The sequence below is a fragment of the Oreochromis niloticus genome, linkage group LG18 (assembly GCF_001858045.2).
Source record: "Oreochromis niloticus isolate F11D_XX linkage group LG18, O_niloticus_UMD_NMBU, whole genome shotgun sequence".
NCBI lineage: Eukaryota > Metazoa > Chordata > Actinopteri > Cichliformes > Cichlidae > Oreochromis > Oreochromis niloticus.
In genome coordinates, this window is record NC_031982.2 from 26,111,102 (window position 1) to 26,131,182 (window position 20,081).

Here is a 20,081-nt window from a genome sequence, read left to right on the forward strand (position 1 = left end):
TAACACTCTTCGTTGTTCTCCTGAGGTGGGAACAGAGATTACGGTCGAAAGTGTTCCGCCTTAGGTAGTGGTCGGAATTATTTTGTTGAAGGATTAGTGGGATTCTAACGTGACACTTAAGGAGGGCTGGATGAAAGTTGAATTTTAAGCCATTTAAACGTTTGTAGAAGCAGATGTTATGGTACTGCGTAGATTTAGCGCCTGTGTTCTCTGCCAGAGAACACTTTTGGGGATGCTGGTGTGCCGGGTGAGTACGGATTGTTATTGCCACTGAATGCAGCTTTTTAATCACAGAGGTCAGACACATAAGCTATAGAGAACAAAATAGTTTCAGTCTGTACATTTACATTTTATCCTTTTGGCATAATATACACCATTTAGTCGTGAATCTACTCCACTTGTCCCCCAGATGTCAGGGCTGCCAGCTCTCACTGGTGTAAAACATGATTTCTACGTTCATTCAAACACTGCCCAAACACATCTCTGAATACTTTGAACTGAGGGCAACACTGAGGGGAATTTTCTGAGTTTATTATCAGCTCAGCATAAAAAAATCTCTTGGCTCTGTCTTTCTGACATTATAACTGGACCCAGTAAGGCTGCTGTCTGGTTCCCAGTTACCTTGGACTCAAACATTTCATTAAATAAACTAAAAACGCACTTACTCGCCACTTCATTATTTACACCTTGCTAGCACTGGATTGGACCTCCTTTTGCCTTCAGAATACTGTGATCATAAGTAGGTGGACATGGTCAGTAACAATATACGAGTATATTGTTACACAAACAACCACATCACGTAACTTTTCATCCAAATTTTGATGCTTGGTTTGAATTTCCATAGGTCTTCTTGTCCATGTCTGCATGCCTAAATGCATTAAGTCGCTGCTATGTGATTAGCTGATGAAATACCTACGTTAACAAGCACTCAAACAGTACATGTGCCTAATGTAGTGGCCACTGATTCTTTTGAAAAAATGAAACACAGATTTTGTTTGGTTTCTTTGTTTGTTTGTTTTTTCTCAAATCTGTCTGTAATTGGATTTCCTGTTTTTTATTTTCCTCATATAATCATATTTCAGTTTAATTCAAAGGTCAGTAAAACAGCATCATTTAAACCTGTTATTTCAGGCAAAGAGTGCAGCTACACACCCGCAGCCACAGGCAGATTTCCTAAAGGGTGAACCACACAGAAAACACCCAGGTGTGACCAACTTGAAAACTCTACGGCTACCTGAGGAACTCCACGTGGCTGCACAGTCGATTATTCACAGTAAGCTTAGTGTTGGTGAATCAGTTAATATAACAGATGTTTCTGACCAGCTTCATTGGTTGAAACCCTTTGCCTCTCATCCATCTCTGCATCTGTAGGAGCTCAGGTGAATCAGCTTCCTGAGCACATTCGCAAGCTCACAAACTTCCTGTGGAGCAGGAAACGAGCGGTCGAGGATTTAACTCTGAGGCAGAAAGCTGTGAGCCTGGAGAAAGAACTGTGGGAGAAAGCCATGCAAAAGGGAGGAGGTGGGTGATAAATGTTTTTTTTTTTTAAGTAATAATACACATGCAACAAGATAATATCATGCAGCAGCTAGAAAAAATAAATATACATTTATTCTGCAGATATTGACGAGCAAGCAATGGAAGACCGCATCAGGAGGAAAGTTCTCTCAGAGCTCCGAAGAACGACATATCACTGGGCACCCATGAAGTAACATGTCATTTAACTACAGTGTTATCCATTATCAGTTTTTCATGTTTCAGTCTGTTCTGAATGCCTCTTTGTTATATTTACTCATTCCTAAAGGAGAAAAAGCCTCTTTTACCCATAATAGGAGAAGCTAACACTGCGATTTATGACAAATGCTGAACATTTTATACTTTTAACAGACTTAAGATGCTTTCTTTAGATAAACCCAGTGAATGGATGCGCTCCACCATGATCACTCCTGAAGTTGTAGTTTTGGTCTTTAAGTTTGACGTGCAGTAGATTTACAAGCATCTCACTGTGTTTCAGGTATGATGAAGAGCTCGGCGTGGTCTACATGGCAGCTCGACTTGCTGGCGGTTACGCTGCAGTGAGGAGAGCTCTGAATGAGGTAGCAAAGTGCTGTGGAGGCGATCGGCTTACGTGGTGATACAGGGAGCTTCCTTTTTAAGAGTTGCATGAATCCAAGCACAAGTTGTTTTTTGTGGTTAAACTCACTTATACCTGCAGTTCTTTCTTTTTTTCCCCTCATCATTTAGATAAAGAAGAGGGATCCCTCCTTTGCTCCTCACACTCTCCTGGATTTTGGTTCTGGGTTAGGAACAGTTGTCTGGTTAGTGTGCAACACTAGTTAAACATGTAAATGCTATAGTCTGAATAGCTAAACTAAGTTTATAATCTGGCCGTTTACTCAGGGCATCTCACGCATGCTGGGGTGACTCTTTGAAGGAGATGGTGTGTGTGGACAGCTCAGGACCAATGAACATTTTGGCAGAACGACTTCTGAAAGGTAGACACACATGTAGAGAATTTATTTTTGTTTCCTTATGTGAAATACAGATGTTAATAGGAACTGACTGGATTGTATCATTATTATTATTATTATTATTATTTGAATTGAGCAGGTGATGACGAAAGAGCTGAACCCTGCATCAAACAAGTGTATTTCAGACAGTTTCTCCCTGTGTCTCCTAAGGTAAAACTCCCTCAGCTTTTATTTAAGTCACAATGTGTTCACTGTCAAGAGTTTAAAAAATTCAGTGTGTTATTAAAAATGTATATGCAATATTCTAGACTTCAATTCTGGGTTATACATGGATTTTTTAGTCATTGTTCTAGAAAAGAACACAAACAGAGAAAATCAAAAAATAAAGAAAATCCCAATATTTTTGATTTGCTGTCATTAATGTTCCAGATAATCTCAACAACTGGAAATCCTGACTGTCCTTTTTCTCCTTTCAGGTGCAGTTTGATTTAGTCACTGCAGCTTTTACCCTCTCAGAGCTGCCGAATGTGAAGGACCGAGAGGAGGCAGCATTCACTCTTTGGAGAAAGACAAGCTCATATCTGGTGAGATCAAATAAAGATGCAACTTAAAAAATGATTGGTGAGCCTCTGGCGTTTAAAAGGAAACAGAAAAAAAACTATTACTCGTTGCATTTTATGTTCTAGGTGCTGGTGGAAAATGGGACCAAAGAGGGCCATCAGATACTCATGGAAGCCAGAGATACTTTATTGAAGGTATTTAAACACACTAGATAAGACAGCAGTTCACACCAGTTGTTATTGATCAGACTAAAGTGTTGGTTTTCTGACTCCAGAAACAAGAGAAGACCATTTATGACTCCAGGCCAGCATCAGTGTTTGCTCCAGTAAGTTTAACACCCAGTAGATTTAATTAAAGTCATACTTAGAGCCATCAGTGTATCAGTTTTATTGCACTTCTCTTTATTTATTTATTCATTTATTTCAGTGTTCTCATGAACTGGTGTGTCCCAAATTGGCCCATGAACTCGTCACACCCTGCAACTTCCAGCAGCAGTACCAACCTCTGTCTCTACCCAGGGTAAGACTTAACTGTCTATGTCTGTTTACAGCTTTTCACTTTAAATGCGATCTATTCTGTTAATTCCCAGGTCTCTTTCTTTTTATTCTTGGACTCCACCGGAGCAGCATTGCATGAATTTTAAATTATCGTTATTTATGTTTCTAGTGGCTCAGCTCACCACCTGTCTAAAACAGACTGTTTTGACTTTTTAGCCACCCTCCCTTTAAGTCAGCTAAGACAACACTGGTGAATTAGTGCTTGAGTAGTACCGGCTAATATAGTCAGACTCACCTCAACGCACAGCTGGTGCTCTGCAACAGGTCTCCTGGAGAGGGGCTGGACTCTCAGTCTAGAGTTGCCCTCAGAGAGAGATGGCAAGCAGTGGTGGGTATACAGTTATGGTCACAAGCTCTGAGTAGTGACAAAAAGATCACAGATAGAAGCAGTAGAAATGAACTACCTCCACAGGGTGGCTATCTGTTGTCATTTGGGAGTCCTTTCTGAGGGCTTCAGAGTAGATCCGCAACTCGAAAGGAGCCAGCTGAGGTTTTTTGAGGATCTGACGAGGATATGACCTGGACACCTCCTTGGTGAGGCATTTTGAGCATATTCTACTTAGAGAATCTCTGGGACAGACCCACAAGATTATGCCTCAGCTGCTTTGGGAACACCTCGGATGAGCTGGAAGGGTGACGGGAGGAGAGGAAGTTCTGAGGCTTTTCTTCTTAGAATGCTGGTCCTGCAAACCAAGCAACAGACCAAATAATCAATCAATCAATCAATCTTTATTTATAAAGCACTTTTCATACAAAACAAACTGTAGCACAAAGTGCTTTACATGGTTAAAAGCAGCCCACCCCACCCTCCCACTCATTCCCCGCACTGTCATTAACAGAAGCGGTCATGATACACACATTCCCCCCCCCCCCCCCCCCCCCCCCCCCCCACACACACACACACACACACACACCTAAAGAGTAAAATTGGGCTGGGTATGCATTAGCCAAGTGAGGAAACACTATCACAGGGAGCTGTCTGCACCGGGAGCCGGTCACAGACTGCAGCCTCCAGGCTGGGCACACAGCAGGAGGGAGGCAAAGAAGCCCCCCAGCCAGGCTCAGAGGACCCACAGGGCCCCAGCAGCCACGGTCGATCACAGCCCCGGTGCAGAGAGCCCCCTCCAAGGAAACACTGGAGATATGACCTAATAAGAATATAAACAGGATAAAAAGATAAAATAAATAAGAGTGGGATATAATATAAATAGAAGTATAAACAGAGTAAGAAGATAAAAAATGAATAAGAATACAATCAATAGGTATTAGGTAAAACTAAATTAATAATATAAATAGAATAACAGGATAGAATAAATAAGCATAAAATAAATAAGCGTTAGTTAAAAGCTAAATTAAAAAGGTGGGTCTTGAGCCTGTTTTTAAAAACATGAACGTTCTCTGCGGCCCTGAGCTCCTCCGGCAGGCTGTTCCACAGTCGAGGACCATACCACTGAAAAGCTGCCTCTCCGTGAGTATGTGTCCTGACTTTAGGGACAATCAAAAGGCCAGTACCAGAGGACCTCAGGGTCCGCGAGGGTTCGTATGGTAAAAGCAGATCTGAAAGATAAGAAGGCCCAAGACCATTAAGACATTTAAAAACCAATAAAAGAACTTTAAAATCGATCCTGAAACACACGGGGAGCCAATGCAGCGATTGTAAAACCGGTGTAATGTGGGCCCGCCCTCTGGTCTTCGTCAGCACACGAGCTGCAGAGTTTTGCAAAAGTTGCAAAGGTGAAATATTCTTTTTGGGGAGACCAGAGAGCAGGGCATTACAATAATCAATGCGACTGGTAATAAAAGCATGCATCAGCATCTCCGTGTTGGCCCAAGAGAGAATAGGGCGGACTCTGGCTATATTTTTTAGATGATAAAATCCAATTTTGGTTACATGTTTAATATGTGGGATAAAACCGAGCTCAGAGTCAAAAATAACACCCAGGTTTTTCACTTGTAGTGAAGGGCATAGTGAAAATGCCTGTAATTTAGACAAGAGTTTCTCTCTCTGAGCCTCAGGACCGATGATTAAAACTTCATTTTTTTCCTGGTTAAGCTGTAAAAAGTTTTGTTCCATCCAAGATTTTATATCTAAAATACAGTTAAAAAGGGCATCCATTGGTCTGGTGTCATCAGGAGACACGGAGATATACACCTGAGTATCATCAGCGTAACTGTGGAAGTTCACTCCATGCCTCCTGATGACGCCGCCAAGAGGGAGCATATACAAATTAAAAAGTACAGGGCCTAAAACCGACCCTTGGGGCACACCACATGTCATTTTATGGATCTTAGAGGAGCATGTATCCATACACACCATAAAAGTTCTGTCTGAGAGATAGGAAGTGAACCAGTTGTGTACAGCACCAGAGAGGCCCACCAAGAGAGGCCCACCAAGGCCCAATAAGACTAAAACATTTTAGGGTAATCTGCAAAAACAACATATAGTCCTCAGGAATTCACATGACAAGGTGGGGCCAGGTTTCACAATGAGCTCACCCGAAACCCTGGCTGATTAGGTCCCACACCCGCTTTCACACCTTGGCTCATGTGATTAGAGGATCACCAGGGGGTCCTTTGTCCCTCTTTGGGGGGACACTCCCACTGGGTTTAAATCTGGGACTCTTGGCCAAATGGCCGAGAGTCCCAGATTCTTCTTCAGTTCTAAGGTCATTTGACCTTAGAACTGAAGAAGCTTCTCGGATGAGAGGTGAAACGTCTTCAAGCAACTTAAAGAAGTCCAGACGCTTTTCTTTGCAAGCTCCTTTGACTACGATGACCTGGATGACTGAGAACCTTCACAGACAACATATAGTCTTCTGTACCAGGCTCTGCTATTAAAATCAGCTGCACTTTATTCCCTTCCGTGAACACAGCTGAAGTTTCGTATTATTGTATAGCATCAGGAAACTCATATTTATTTAATAGCATGTAAAACATAAAAGACACAAAGTCTTGCGCCAAGATTTTATTTTGGATTGAATTCGTTATTTTTAACCTCATAACTTTTTCTTCTTGTTGCCTTTTAAGTATTATTAATTTACACTTGTCTTATATTTGTTGCTGACAGAAGGTGCTATATATGCAAACATGTTTTGTTTTTTGTTTTTTCAGATAAAGGCCAAATTAATTCCATATCAACCCTTTTTTTTTTTTTTTTTTTTTTTTTTTTTTATCTTTTCCAGCACAATGATCGTCAGATCGAGAAGTTCAGCTACCTAATTTTGAGGCGGACAGAAGCAGTGGAGGAAGGCACAAAGGGTGTGGAGTGGGCCAGGCTGATTGCACCAGTGCTGCGCAGAACGAGGCATGTCCACTGTCGCATGTGTTGCCCGGACGGACAGCTACAGCACATGGTGGTGACAGCCCGTAAACACAGCAGGTAAAAAGAAAAATCTGTGTCACACAAATTCATTGGCTGCAGAATAGGTTTAGTCATTTTCCTTAAATGCTAGCATAGAGCAGGGGTGGGCAACTCCAGGCCTCAAGGGCCGGTGTCCTGCAGCTTTTAGGTCTCAGCCTGGGTCAACACACCTGAACCAAATGATTAGTTCATTACCAGCCCTCTGGAGAACTTCAAGACATATTGAGGAGGTAATTTAGCCATTTAAATCAGCTGTGTGGGCTCAAGGATACATCTAAAACCTGCAGGACACCGGCTCTCGAGGCCTGGAGTTCCCACCTCTGGCATAGAGAGATGAAGACAAAATGCACACTGTAGGAGAGAGAAGACAAAAGGTACTGACATTCAGTAGGGACAGGTGATTGCATTGGGAGGGAAAAGAAGAGAGTGAAGACGAACTGCTCAGTGCATCATGGGAAGTCCCCCAGCAGTCTGACTAAAGGATTCTTCAGGGTCACCAAATTCAGCTCAGGTTTCATCAAAATGAAACGTTTGAAGTCTAATTTTAAAATCGAGAGAATATCAGTCCTGAATCCAGAGATATTAAGACTCTAGGTCGGATCGGATACCATAGGATTTTTAGGATATGATGTTAGGGACGAGGTGCATTAATATAAACTAAGAAGAAATATGTCATTAAAATGCTTATTAGGGCTGCATACTGTTTGAATTTGATTCAGTGTGGGGCCACGCAGTACCCAAGTTCATCAACAAAGTTTCCTAAATTTAACAAAACTTCTCGGGTGTTTAAAGCTTTCCTAGACACAGGTAGGCACACAGGAAAGATGCGGGAAATACAGAAAGAGAGAATAAGGGAAGGAAATGCAGCAAAAGATCTGGCTTGCCTGGCCTTCAAACTGGGGAATCGCTGATCAAATTTTGCTATAATTCTGAATTATGTGATCAGAAAATGTGTCAGAACTAGACCAAATAGAGCAGAAATTCATTGTAAAACTTCTGTATCTCATAATAATCGATACTCTGTGCTACAGGCAACCTTTGGTTGCTGGATATTCTTGTTGCTTTTTGTTGTTTGAGTGTTATTGTCACTGATAGAGTTATTTGTTTGTTTTGTTTTGTATTGGTTTTTTCTGTTTAATTGTTCTATTTCAATGCCATTTTAATCAGAGATATGTACCGCTGCGCTCGGAGCAGTGACTGGGGAGATCAAATGCCGATCATTCGAGATGTAGAGGAAGACGTCAACAGTGATTCAGAGTGACCATTCAGCCGTAAAGACAGACTCTGTGGAAACTGATAACACTTTGATTTATAGACAGAGGAGCTGCAAGTTACATATACATTTCCTCTCTGCAGTTTTCTTTATTGTGTACCACCTCCAATAAACCATTATATTTTTAAAAGTGTGATGCTCTTTGGACTGAAATGTGTCTTTTAAAAAGTATTTTGAAATTGAATTTACCTTGAGAAGCATTTCATTTTCAATGCGGTCCAAACAAACCTTAAAGTTGTTTATTCAGCAGAACAATACATAACATGAGCTTTATGTATTTTTTTTTTGTAACATAGCATTTCACAGTGTTGCAGGTTAATTCAGTGACACTGTGAGACTCAAAGTGAGATTTCAGCAACATTTTAATTTACTGCAGGCGACAAAAAAGATCCAGTAAACTTGGTTATTATCCTAGACTGATGTAAACCGACTATTTAAAAACAAACAAACAAACAAACAAAAAAAAAACCATTCCAGGCCATGACCTATAGCTCCAATAATTGTTTCGGTGCTTCACGTCTGTAATGTGGTCATGAAAACAGCTGGATGTCATGTCATACAGACAAGGCTTCTGCTGCCATAAACTAGGGATGGACCAATCCGATATTACGTGTCGGTATCGGTTCGATACTGACCTAAATTACTGGATCGGATATCGGAGAGAAATAAAAAATGTAATCTGATCCATCAAATATCACAAAAGCACCTCACAAAACTTGCGACATGGCGTAACTCAGCTCATAACCTTAGGACGTCACGCGATAGAGCGGCTGTGGCGTGCGAGACCTCTCCGCGGTCTGGTTGAGCATTTGGAGCCTCGCTACCAAACCGGCATTTCATCCCCGAGGAAGTTATCCCAGAGAGAAGTAAAGCAAGTGTATAAGTTCATCTCTGAATGTTAGTAAAGCATTCCCACGTTAAGCTTAACAACCGATATATGGAGCGACTGCCCCTTCTCTCTCCCTCCCTCTCCTGTTGCTACTTCAATCATGAAACTGATCAATGATCGGCTGATCGGCTTTTCTGTCGCGACTCCCGTTTCTCTTGTTTGTTTTTGGCCCACTTTGCACCAGAAAGAGGAAACCAGAGCTGAACAACAGCAGCACGTTTAAGCTTGATAAGCTGTTGTTAGAATTTATTTAATATTACTTTCTACCCCAGGATCCTTTTCTACGTAGCTGACAGCTGGTAACTGTGCAGGGGCGGATCTAGCAAAGTTTAGCCAGGGGGGCTGATAGGGCATTAACAGGGAAAAGGGGGCACAAAGACATACTTTTCTTTCGTATTCTCATTTAAAATGTCTAGCTTTTGATAAATAATTATCTGAACCTTACAACCAAAGTTTTAATCTGATGTAAAATGTATAGAAGTCCATTACTGAATATAGTAACTATTAAGTCTAATATACCCTAGTAAGCAATAGTACTTTTTCCTTTGTGAAGGTACCATCTGTGCAGTCTGCAATTCTGTTGAAGAAAGATGTTGAATCAATTTAATTATTGTAGAAAAATGATTGATTTCTGTGCATTTTTTTTTACACGTGCATTGAATTAAGGTCGATTCCGTCGATTAAGCATCACGAGGCGGAGGGCGGGGGGTGGTTCCCTATTTTTATTTTTATTTTTTTGCTGGGAGTTGGCAAGCCTATTAGTTAGGTTGTTTAATATTTTTGCTAAGTACTCTTTAAAATACCTGTACAAAAGGCCCCGTAGTAGCGGTTTATCGCTGTTCAGTTGTTAGTTTCACCAGTAGTTTTTTAGAGTGGCCAGTAGAGGTCACCCCACCGCTTTGTATGAGAGAGACTATGGGCAGGGAGAAACGTGGGCAAGGCACCTGAGCTTTTCTGCTCCAGATTACCAGCAGAGAATTGGTCATTCCTTGAGAAGTGTGCGTTAATGAGCAGCAGACCACACACACACACACACACCTCAGGCACCTAAACCTGCTCCTATGACAATACCACTGTCACTCCCACCTGTGTGAAGTCAATAGAAGAGTCTGCACTATCCTTGGTGTCTTCATTGTCTCCCTTCTGAACATTCATCCGGGCCTTGAGCAGTGTTCTGGCCGACACTCCGGGGAGTGGTAGCTGCAAATCTGAACTAGCGCCTTACAGTCCTCCCAGTCCACGCTATCTACCCAACAATACCAGAATAGGGAGGATGGAGGATGTAACTTTATCCTTTCAACAGCTACCGAAAGATAAGGAACCTGGCTTTTATGAGCCCTATGGGACATTCATATAGAGATCCCCCAGCTTCAAACTGTATTACCCTTCCACGACCTGCAACACAGTAAAGCTCCCGGTCCGAGAGCCAAACCCATCTGTTCTCTGATTGGATTGTTACATTTGTGATTGACATGACATTGACCAATCAGTTGAAAGGAAGAAAAATCGGGTCAAAATTTACTTGTGAGTTGAAATCCACACACAGACAGGGAACCTGAGCACAGAGTTTTACACGTAGTTTTTTGCTTTGTATCTGTAAGCAGACCTTAACAAAAAAGTTGTAACTCGTTAACCATGCAAGGAAAGTTTTATTAACTGGTTTATGCAACTGTTCAGATCTTTTATTTATTCCTGACTGAACTGCTGAACAGCAGGATTCCAGTAAGTAAATATTGAGGCCACTTTAGAGTGAAAGCTAGACAAATGGTCTGGCATTTATATACTACTGGTCTAGTCTTACTGACCATTCAAAGCACTTCGGACGACAAGACCCGTTTAACCAAAGATTTAGGGGATTATTTTTTACACTTAAGGGACTTTATCTGAATCTCAACCATTAGAGTCACTAAATACTTTAAAAAGCATGTTTTTGGACTGTGGAAGGTAGCTGAAGTACCAAGGAGAAGCACACAGGCACAAGGAGAAAAGGCAACGTCCACATGGAAAGACCCAAGCTAGGGGTCAAACCAGGAGCTTTCTTGATATCTGGCAATATTACTAACCACTGTGTCACTGAAATTTGTTTGTATTGATTAGGAATTAATAACAATAAACACAGTCACTAGTTGTGGCATTAATGGCTAGATGTACAACCATCCAAGATTATCTTCTGTAGCTCTGTTCATGAGTTTGAACGAAAGGAGCAAAAGCTGCTAAAGGAGAAAGTTTGGACACATCTGTCATCAAGACTCAACTCTGTCAGATTTATTTTACAGAAACACTTCAGTATCAACAATCATGTCCCAGTGCTTTCTAAATGTAAGCAAAGATGCCGTCACACCAGGCTTTAGAGCCGCTTGTTATTGTCCCAAATGCGGAGAAACACTTAAATAAAATGTCATGCTTTGCTTTAAAAACAGTTTTTCAAACATGATCCCATAACTGCTCTTTAGCAATATGAGAAACACCAGTTCATCAGTACACAGATCTGATGAGTAAGTAATTTACAACAGTCTTTTACTAAGTCATGATCCTGGGATTCATTTTCAATGACTCGTTTAGGCTCATATTTGTTTATGCTTGTATTACAGTATAAATGAACAGCCGTACTCTCTTGTTAATTAACAATCTCCTTCAAAGCTGAGGTCAAGTCAGGGTAGTTGTACTGAAATCCAGACTCCAAAGTCCTCTTAGGTATGACTTTCTGGCCTTGAGTAAGGACCACGGCCCTCTCCGAGCCCAACAGGGCATTCATGACAAAGCCAGGTACAGGAAGGATGGTGGGCCGCCCCAAGACCCGACCCAATTCTTTAGTGAATTCATAGTTGGTGTTGAGAGCCGGTGCGACTCCGTTGAACACTTGTGGTGATGAGGAGGGTGGAGTGTCAGCAGGTGGCTCCAGTGCGTGGACAATGATTCCTGCCAGGTCTGAAACGTGGATCCAGGGAAATGGTTGTCTTCCAGATCCCAGGGTACCCCCGAGGCCAAGCCAGAACGGCAGTAGCATCTGCTTCATGGCCCCACCATCACGACCCAGCACTGCCCCTAGGGAATGCATGGAAAAAAAGAAAGCACGTTTTTCACTGCAGCCATTTTAACTTGTTTAATGATTGCTGCATTCTTCAATGAGAAGTGCATGCATGCTGGCTCACAGTTACTGGGACACTCTTTATAACTGAGAAACCATTAGTTCTAGCTTATGCTCTCCATTCAGTCAATCTAGTCATCTGCTCTGAATTGGCCCACGAGGTAAAATTTTAATTCATGCTAGAAAAACTGAAAAAGAAAAAAAAAAAAGTAATACAGAGATAAGATACTTTAAATCTTCACATGTTGTGTATGCATGTACAAAATGCAATGGTTTAACAGACTGATGGTCTTTTAAAGTTTTTCTTTGGATACTGGTAGCCTTTTACTCTTCTTACGTCTAGTTCTTGTACCTGATCATCTTCAAAGGAAAGTTTTTTCCCCCCTTTCTTATTTTAGTTTGTTAAACCAGTAAACACTGACCTGTGAATCATTCAAGCATGAAAAAGGCACCCAATTCAAGAAATGAACCACTGTTTTTAAAATGTATCCTTAGGCCCTTGGTTATTAGCAGCCAGTCATAAAAACACAATTTTTTCCACATTTCTTTAAGTCGATTTAGTCAATCTCTGAAAAATGCCAAGGATAACACAATTTGACAGGATAAAAAATAGTATTTTTGGTGATTCCAAAATAACTATGAGCAGAACACTTAGGCTACGTTCACACTGCAGGCGAAAGCGCATCAAATCTGACTTTTTTGACCTTATGCGACCCATATCCGATCATGGTATGACAGTTTGAACAGCACAAATCCGATATTTTCAAATCCGTCCTAGGTCACTTTCGTATGTGGTACTGAATCCAATACATATCTGATGTTTTAGAAAGCGACTGCTGTTTGAATGGTCATGTCGCATTTAATCCGTCTTTTACATCACTGACACAAGACAGACGCCAATTATCAGCACAGGAGAAGACAAACGAGAAAGCATGGCGGCCAGTGTTAAAGCACGGGCTCTCTTTTTTCTCAGTGTCCTTCTTTCTCTAATTAATTTGTCAAAATTATGTCGGTTACGACTGTGCAGAAATTGATAGACTGCTGCAACAACACCTACTAGCTCTGTAGCCGCCATTTTTACTTCCGTAAACAGAGCGCGTTGTGTGTGACGTCTTCTTTTGCGCATGTGGATTGCTTTGAGGGCCATGAACCGTTCACACTAGAGTGCGTTTGCTGTCACATTTTATTTGTAGTGTGAACAAAATCGGATTTGATCAAAAAACTGTAATTGAGCATTAAGACCTGCAGTGTGAACATAGCCTTAGCATAGCGTGACATGATATGCAGTGTGTCTTACAAATTATGAAGAAACTAGACGTGAGGACAAAAGAAGAAGTGGCAGGCCTAAAGAAACCATCTACAGCAGACGAACAGTATCTGAAAGCCATGTTCTTAAGAAATAAGAAAAAAATCCAGCAAAGACCTTACATAGGACCTGAGAGATGCATGTGGCCCTTCATCTGATCCATTTAGACAGATTCAGGATGGACAATAAACATAATAAACATAAGCATGCGCCGTATACAAACCAGGCCGGATGATGACTTGTTTGGTGGTTTTTGCCACATCTTCAGGAAGTAGTGCTGCTGCTTCCCACTCTTTGACAAGTCTTGAGAGAAGGTCAAAGGGAGTCCATTCACTGTCTTCTGTGTATTGAGCTGTTAGACTGGGTTTGTAGCAAGCTGTGTCATGAAAACAAACAAAAAATAAGCAATAATAGAATTACTATCTATATTATCAATGAGTTCATCTGATCTGCTGTGCTGAGTAGAATCTCCCTTATTAAATGCTTACCTACACCTGACACCAGCACCCAAGAGTGAGGAGGACTGGAGGAAGCAGCAATGGCTCGAGATAGAGCTTTAGTTGTGTCAACGCGACTGGAGAACAAGTCTTTTTTGTAGCTTTCATTCCACCTTCAAAACAGAACCCAAGGCAAAAAACAGTGGCAATCCCTGTAAATGCATTAAAATACTGTAGATAATAGGATGGACTCTTTGATTATTTATTTCTCACCATCGCAGTGGGTTCATGAGATTCTCTCCAGCCAAGTTGACGGCACCCTCACACGGTGGGAGACCCTGAGACTCCAGCTCACCCTGCAGGAGCAGAGAGGAAGAAACATAAAGATGTTTAGAAATGTCACTGGATCTGGAAACTATCCCCCTTCCACATTTATCAGTTTGTACATACTGAATTTCCCGCAGGAACCAACATGAGGGATTAATAAATTTCTTCTCTCTCTCTAATCTCAGTCCTTCAAACCATGAGGCATCAGCTCCAATATGATGTTTCGTTAACTGTGATGAATCAACAGGTCCTAAAATGAGCTTTAGGTTTTCCCTTTTCCTCAGTCTCATCTTTGCTATCATTACTTTGTATTAACTTTAGGTCATACCCATGTTATCTTCCCTGGACCAGGCTGGCGGGATATCAGTGTCACCTCATGACCTTTGTCCCTAAGCAGGCGGGTCAGCTCACGGCCAACAAAGCCAGATCCCCCTCCTACAAGAAACACAACGGACAGAGAAATCATCAAAAGGAACAAACTGAAAAACAAAAGCTGCACACTTCCTCCAACTTAGAAACTGTGATTCTTACAAGTGTGTAAAGGAAGTACTGTATAAAGATTTAAAATAGCATGTCACATCTGACCTCTGACCTCTACTTCAGGTGACACTAATGCAATGCTATATGGAATTTTTTGAAACTAGGTTTCTCAATGCTGTTGTTTGTATTGACAACATGCAGCTACATAAGGAATAATATATGAGCATTCTAAATATTAAATTACCGCTGACGATTTCTTCAAGGTCAAATTTTGATAAAACGTATCTTTAAAACAGCTTAAAATGCTACTGTCTTTGTTTGTATTGGGAACATTTAGGAAATGATACTGGTAAATGGGGATTGTAAATGTCACACACATAATTTGTATCCAAATATCATATCACATTTGACCTATGACCTCATTTTTACATTTTACATCTACCTCACTTTCCTGCACTACAAACTCCTTAAAGTACATTTTAAAAGAAGAAAATTGCGTGAATATATATATACACAATACTATTTTCTTAAAAGAAAATTAATATTCTAGATAGTGAGCTGCTTTGTTGGAGGTTAGCATTCTCTGAGTGCTTTTTCTTTTAAAATTACACTCATTTAATTTTTTGGTATTTTTTTTTCTTAATTAATCTTTCAAATCTGATTTCTTTTATCATATCGTGCTTTTTTTTTTTTTTTTTTTTTAAATGAACGTTTTACGTTCAATTTAAAATTACATTCAGTTTTACCTAACTGCTGTAACAAAGGAAAGTCGCAACTTTCAAAAAAACCTTTTTGCTCATTATGTTAAGGTGACGCAAATAAAGGGTGAAAATAACTAACTAACCAAGCAACTAAATAAATACATAGAAACGCTTCAAAATTATAACAACCCCCCCTCAAAATTAGGTTAGTCAGGCATGCGTGGTGCGCATGCGTATTACACATGCTCACAAAACATTGCTTTGTGCATTACCTGAGTAAACTCAACTATGAAACACACCACAAGCACACAGTTTTAGCACGCTTTCTCAAAGCTCCCAGGCTCTTTTCGCATTAGTGCTACAGCCCAACATAATGCACAAGTACAAACTCTCTTCGCACTTCATTACTGGCTCCAACGAGAACATTAGCTGTAAGCTATCTGAAAGCGTAATGTCACTCTGACCTTTCCAAGCAACTTTAAAAAACGTGTAACTTTTTTAAAAATTGTACATACCTATTAAAATTCTCATGGCCAGAAACTTGAGTTTAACCTTGAGTTAAATCTCCAAACGCCACCGTAAACGAGTCCCTCCTCTCCTTCTCCAGCTGCTCTGTTATCAAACTGTAATTTCAGCGAGTTTGGACCAATCGGCGTTCCGTACTTTAGCCATGCAAACACGTCATTTTGTAGTTCACAGTTAGCTTGGCCGAAGTCGGAATTCTTAAGTAACAGCTGACACCTGCTGGTTTTAGTTATGTGATGTCTTTCCTTTTAAAATTTAAAGGAATAATATGAGATATAACCCCAAACTTTTTAGCTTTAAGTACTAAAAGTTTAACTCACACCGCCTCTGACGTAACTAGAGCATCCGAATGAGAAATGTTTACCCTTGATTAGGTAATATTAGGCAATAAATGATTAATGTAGCAGGTCATAGTTAAAACAAACAAAAGGTTTTTGTTTTTTTTAAGTTTCAAGTGAATATCTTGTAACAGACATTTATCATTGCAGGATTAGCGAAGATGCACAGGAATATGAATGAAATAAAAATGCCATTTATGGGTATAACTTTCTGCTAGTTAAAGGGTAACACAAAAAGTAAGTATTACAACAGCTCCATGGGCCACAGTCCAACAACAACAAAAGCTAAACAAAAATCTTAACAACAGTAACAATAATAATAATTTAATGTTGTTAATTATGTTAGCTATACAGTCATGTGTGTGTGTGTGTGTGTGTGTGTGTGTGTGTGTGTGTGTGTGTTAATTCATTACCACAATCTTCCCTGGAGAGGGTGTCCTTACAAATTCCCTTCTGGGCCTATGTGGATGGGTTCCCTGGAACCTAAACCTGACCTCTGTAACAATGTGCTTTGGAAAGATGAAACCAAAGTTGAGATGGTTGGCCATAATACACACCGCCATGTTTGCCAAAAAACCAAACACAGCATACCAACACAAACATCTCATACCAGCTGTCGGTGGTAGAGGGGGTAACAATTTGAGGACTGTCTTGCGGCCACAGGACCTGTGCACCTTGCATTCACTATGCTAATCAAAAGTATTCTAGGGTCAAATAAGAAGTAATCGGTCCCACAGCTAAAGCTTGGCAGCAAATCTACAACAGAATGGCTAAAAAAAGATAGAGTGAAGGTGTTGCATTGGTTCAGTCAAAGTCCAGGCTGCAACCTTATTAAAATATTGTAGCAGGACCTTCAGATAGCTGTGCATAAAAGTTTGCCTGCTAACGTCAATAAGCTGAAGCAACATCGTAAAGACGCGTGGGCCTAAATTCCTCCAAAATGACTCCAAAAGTCATGCGGAAAATGTACTGTATGCCACTGTATTTATTTTCCTTACTTGTATATTCAGGCTGCCTCTATACTGCTACTTTATGTCATTATGTTTACATTTCCGTAGTAATTTATTTCAGTAATAATATGCAGGATGCAGTATTAAAGAGAAGATTTCTTTAAAGTATACTGTTAAACGATGTTTTTATTGTATTTAAAACAAATACCGGCTTTTATGCGGCACAGACAAACCCGGAAGCTGCTTGCTTGACGGCAGAGAGCAGGGGACACGTGGTTTTGATAAAGAGATAAATTGCGGCTCAGGCTCATTAACGGCCTCTCTTCCTTGTTGCGGTGATGCAGGTCGGACGTGAGGTGCTGGAGAGACGAGACCCGACGAGGTGAAACCTTGTTTTACTCTAAATGTTCATATTTAGTGATGATTCACTTCGTTATTGTCGCAGGTGTCGTGTTTATATTTATGCGTCTGCGTATTTCTTGCTGTTATTTCCGCACGTTGTTAGCTCGCAGCTTCAGTAGCGCCAAATGCACCTCGTGGTTTCTGCTGATGAGGAAAATGCAGCTGAATATTAAACGCTGCATACGAGGGAATGATGCAATTTAGGCTTTTGATTGGGAGCCCAGTGAACTTTAAGGTCCTGGGGTTGTGTTCTGCAATGGTATAACAACAGTTTAGGTTAATATGTTTGAGGTTAATCTGACTCCCATAGGAGGAAGACTTGTGGGTCAGGGTGGGTTTGTACTTCAAACATCACATACAAAACGATCTAAATGAAGCTGGCTTGCTTCAACGAGAACTGAACGAAACTGATTAAAATTGGAAGTAAATTTTAGTTGCGTCAAACAAGACTCTACCCGTGCATCTGAAAGACCTCCGTGCTACTATATTGGGTCGACTAACGTCCACTATGAACTTCAAAAGTAACAAAGTTAAAACTAATATAAAGGTCAATCACTAAGGCCTTGTTTACAAAGGGTATAATCTGTTTTATTAAGAACTTGAGTTGGCGTGTTCCCTTTGTGTATGCTTGTAAAACAAAGGGTTTCCTATCCTGTCCAATCTGAGAATATAAATTCCAAAATTCTGTAAGTTCTAAATAACATTGCTGTAATATTCACCAAAATCACAAGCTGAATGTTCAGTTCACACATCTTAAAATGCATCAACTAAACTGCATTATATAAAAATAAGACAAATTATTTCTTTACTCTTAGCTTTATCACACTAGGCCCATTAATTCAGATGTGCCATTTCATTTCTCATCCTATACCTGCTGCCGATGCAGACTCGCCAGCTTTTAGTCAAACCTTGATGATGAGTTGCATGTGAGTCCGTGTTTCACCTGAAACCTCATGATTATCTTTCACTGCACTGATGGGTTTGACAGTAAGGGCACAGGCCAGGCACTTGGTGTGCAATTGCACGGTTAAGCTAATCTTGTGTTCCTTTTCTCTTTCAGGATTTCAGAACCTGGGTGTGTCCAAGGTAAGTTTTCTTCAGTTTTTGTTTGCTGAAATTGCATCACACATCTGTTGGTTTAAAAGTGTGAAATTACAAGCTTTAGATTCAAGATTCAAAGTTTTTATTGTCATGTGTCCAAAGAAAAAAGGCATTTCTCTGTGCAATGAAATTCTTTCTTTGCTGTCCACCCTCAGATGCTGGTTAATATATACAATAGAAATAGAGCAGATAAAATACAAATAGTACAAATTAATAAATGAAGACAGAAATTGAGACAAAATTGAGAAATTTAAGATGCTGAAGTCAGGCGGTTTAAAGTCAAAATTTAACTAGGGTCAAATTCTGCTGGATAATTTCTTTGACTTTTTGAAATTAAATGGTTAATGCAATCCACTCTGGATATCAAAATCCAGCCCTTAATCTGATATTGAATGGCCAATAAGCTTGCCATCACAAAGGAACCGTATTATCTAATAGCCTGTTTTCATTAGTCCCTATTCGGGTCAGGATGCTTTGTAGGGTTTTCATTAGATTAGGTGATAGTACCTGGTACCAGGTACTTTTAATTTTTAGTACTAACTCAACCGGGGTACCAAGCAATTGAGGCAGAAATATGAAAATGTGTCCGTAGATGTGACATCAGACTGCGTGTCACTGATTGGCTAGTCAGTGATGCATGAAGTCAGCAAAGCCATTAAGTTGATGACTTTAAATCTTAGGTTAACATTAAAGTGTTACTAAATCTGTGCAGTATGTTTTTAGATTGTGGTGTACTAAAAATGTGTAACCAGAGTTTAATACAACATAGTTCAACAGCATCCCCTTTTTTACCCTCTAAAGTGGTTGTAATGCTGAATGCCTTTGAGGCTCTTCTAATATTTGTTTCTTTGTTTGACAGGTGATGGATCCTTCATGAGCTCTGGCTGCTGGGTTTCCTCAGGTGGAAATGTTGTGATTTTTAAGTATTAAATGTAATTTATTTTAATTAAATCTTTGTTTACTGACAAATACAATTATCTTCATCTATATTTCAGTAATAACAATTTGTAGTAGGTACACCTGTGTATTCAATAAAGCATCTCTTTTGTAAATCAAGCTTTTGCAGGTTTTTATTTAAAATGTGTAATTTGAATTCTTTTTTTTCACTCACTGGGCTCTTTCATTGGCTACAGCCTGCTACTATAGCACAGATTTGACAAGATGCTGAAAAGACTTAGATTTTGGTCTATATGGATGTGATGGAATCAGTTGCTGTTGGTTTGGCTCTTGATTAAAACCTTCATTCCACATACCGAAGGTGCTGTATTAGACTGGTGACTAGAAGCTATTTGAGCACAGTGAACTCGTTTTCAA

At 40.2% G+C, this 20,081-nt stretch overlaps 2 protein-coding genes and 1 long non-coding RNA gene across 3 annotated transcripts; 2 read left to right on the forward strand and 1 right to left on the reverse strand.

Annotated features, from left to right (window-relative positions):
* The first annotated feature begins 54 nt into the window (after positions 1–54).
* On the forward strand, positions 55–8,356 carry mettl17 (methyltransferase like 17). Its single transcript, XM_003447511.5, has 14 exons — positions 55–247; positions 1,132–1,273; positions 1,372–1,521; positions 1,621–1,708; positions 2,015–2,096; positions 2,245–2,318; positions 2,401–2,495; positions 2,611–2,681; positions 2,948–3,055; positions 3,158–3,226; positions 3,307–3,357; positions 3,459–3,551; positions 6,772–6,968; positions 8,118–8,356. Exons 1-14 carry the CDS (start codon positions 179–181, stop codon positions 8,209–8,211), a joined length of 1,383 nt encoding a protein of 460 aa, XP_003447559.2. The 5' UTR covers positions 55–178; the 3' UTR covers positions 8,212–8,356.
* A 2,996-nt stretch (positions 8,357–11,352) lies between these two features.
* On the reverse strand, positions 11,353–16,123 carry sdr39u1 (short chain dehydrogenase/reductase family 39U, member 1). Its single transcript, XM_003447466.4, has 6 exons — positions 15,967–16,123; positions 14,599–14,705; positions 14,217–14,299; positions 13,995–14,116; positions 13,730–13,882; positions 11,353–12,157 (listed from the first exon to the last, which is right to left on the reverse strand). The coding sequence occupies exons 1-6, from the start codon at positions 15,980–15,982 to the stop codon at positions 11,730–11,732; spliced, it is 909 nt and encodes a 302-aa protein (XP_003447514.1). The 5' UTR covers positions 15,983–16,123; the 3' UTR covers positions 11,353–11,729.
* Positions 16,124–17,510: 1,387 nt separating this feature from the next.
* Positions 17,511–19,823, forward strand: LOC100696186 (uncharacterized). The gene is made up of 3 exons (XR_270084.3): positions 17,511–17,646; positions 18,727–18,752; positions 19,627–19,823. It is a non-coding gene; the product is annotated as an uncharacterized LOC100696186 (long non-coding RNA).
* Positions 19,824–20,081: the final 258 nt, after the last annotated feature.

Coding starts and splice junctions, on each gene's coding strand:
- mettl17 (XM_003447511.5), top strand. CDS start 179: ATGGTACTGCGTAGATTTAGCGCCTGTGTTCTCTGCCAGAGAACACTT. Junction 1,522..1,620: donor AGCCATGCAAAAGGGAGGAG/GTGGGTGATAAA, acceptor TTTATTCTGCAG/ATATTGACGAGCAAGCAATG. Junction 2,319..2,400: donor GGGTTAGGAACAGTTGTCTG/GTTAGTGTGCAA, acceptor CCGTTTACTCAG/GGCATCTCACGCATGCTGGG.
- sdr39u1 (XM_003447466.4), bottom strand. Junction 14,117..14,216: donor CTCATGAACCCACTGCGATG/GTGAGAAATAAA, acceptor TCTGTTTTGAAG/GTGGAATGAAAGCTACAAAA. Junction 12,158..13,729: donor ACAAGTCATCATCCGGCCTG/GTTTGTATACGG, acceptor TGCATTCCCTAG/GGGCAGTGCTGGGTCGTGAT.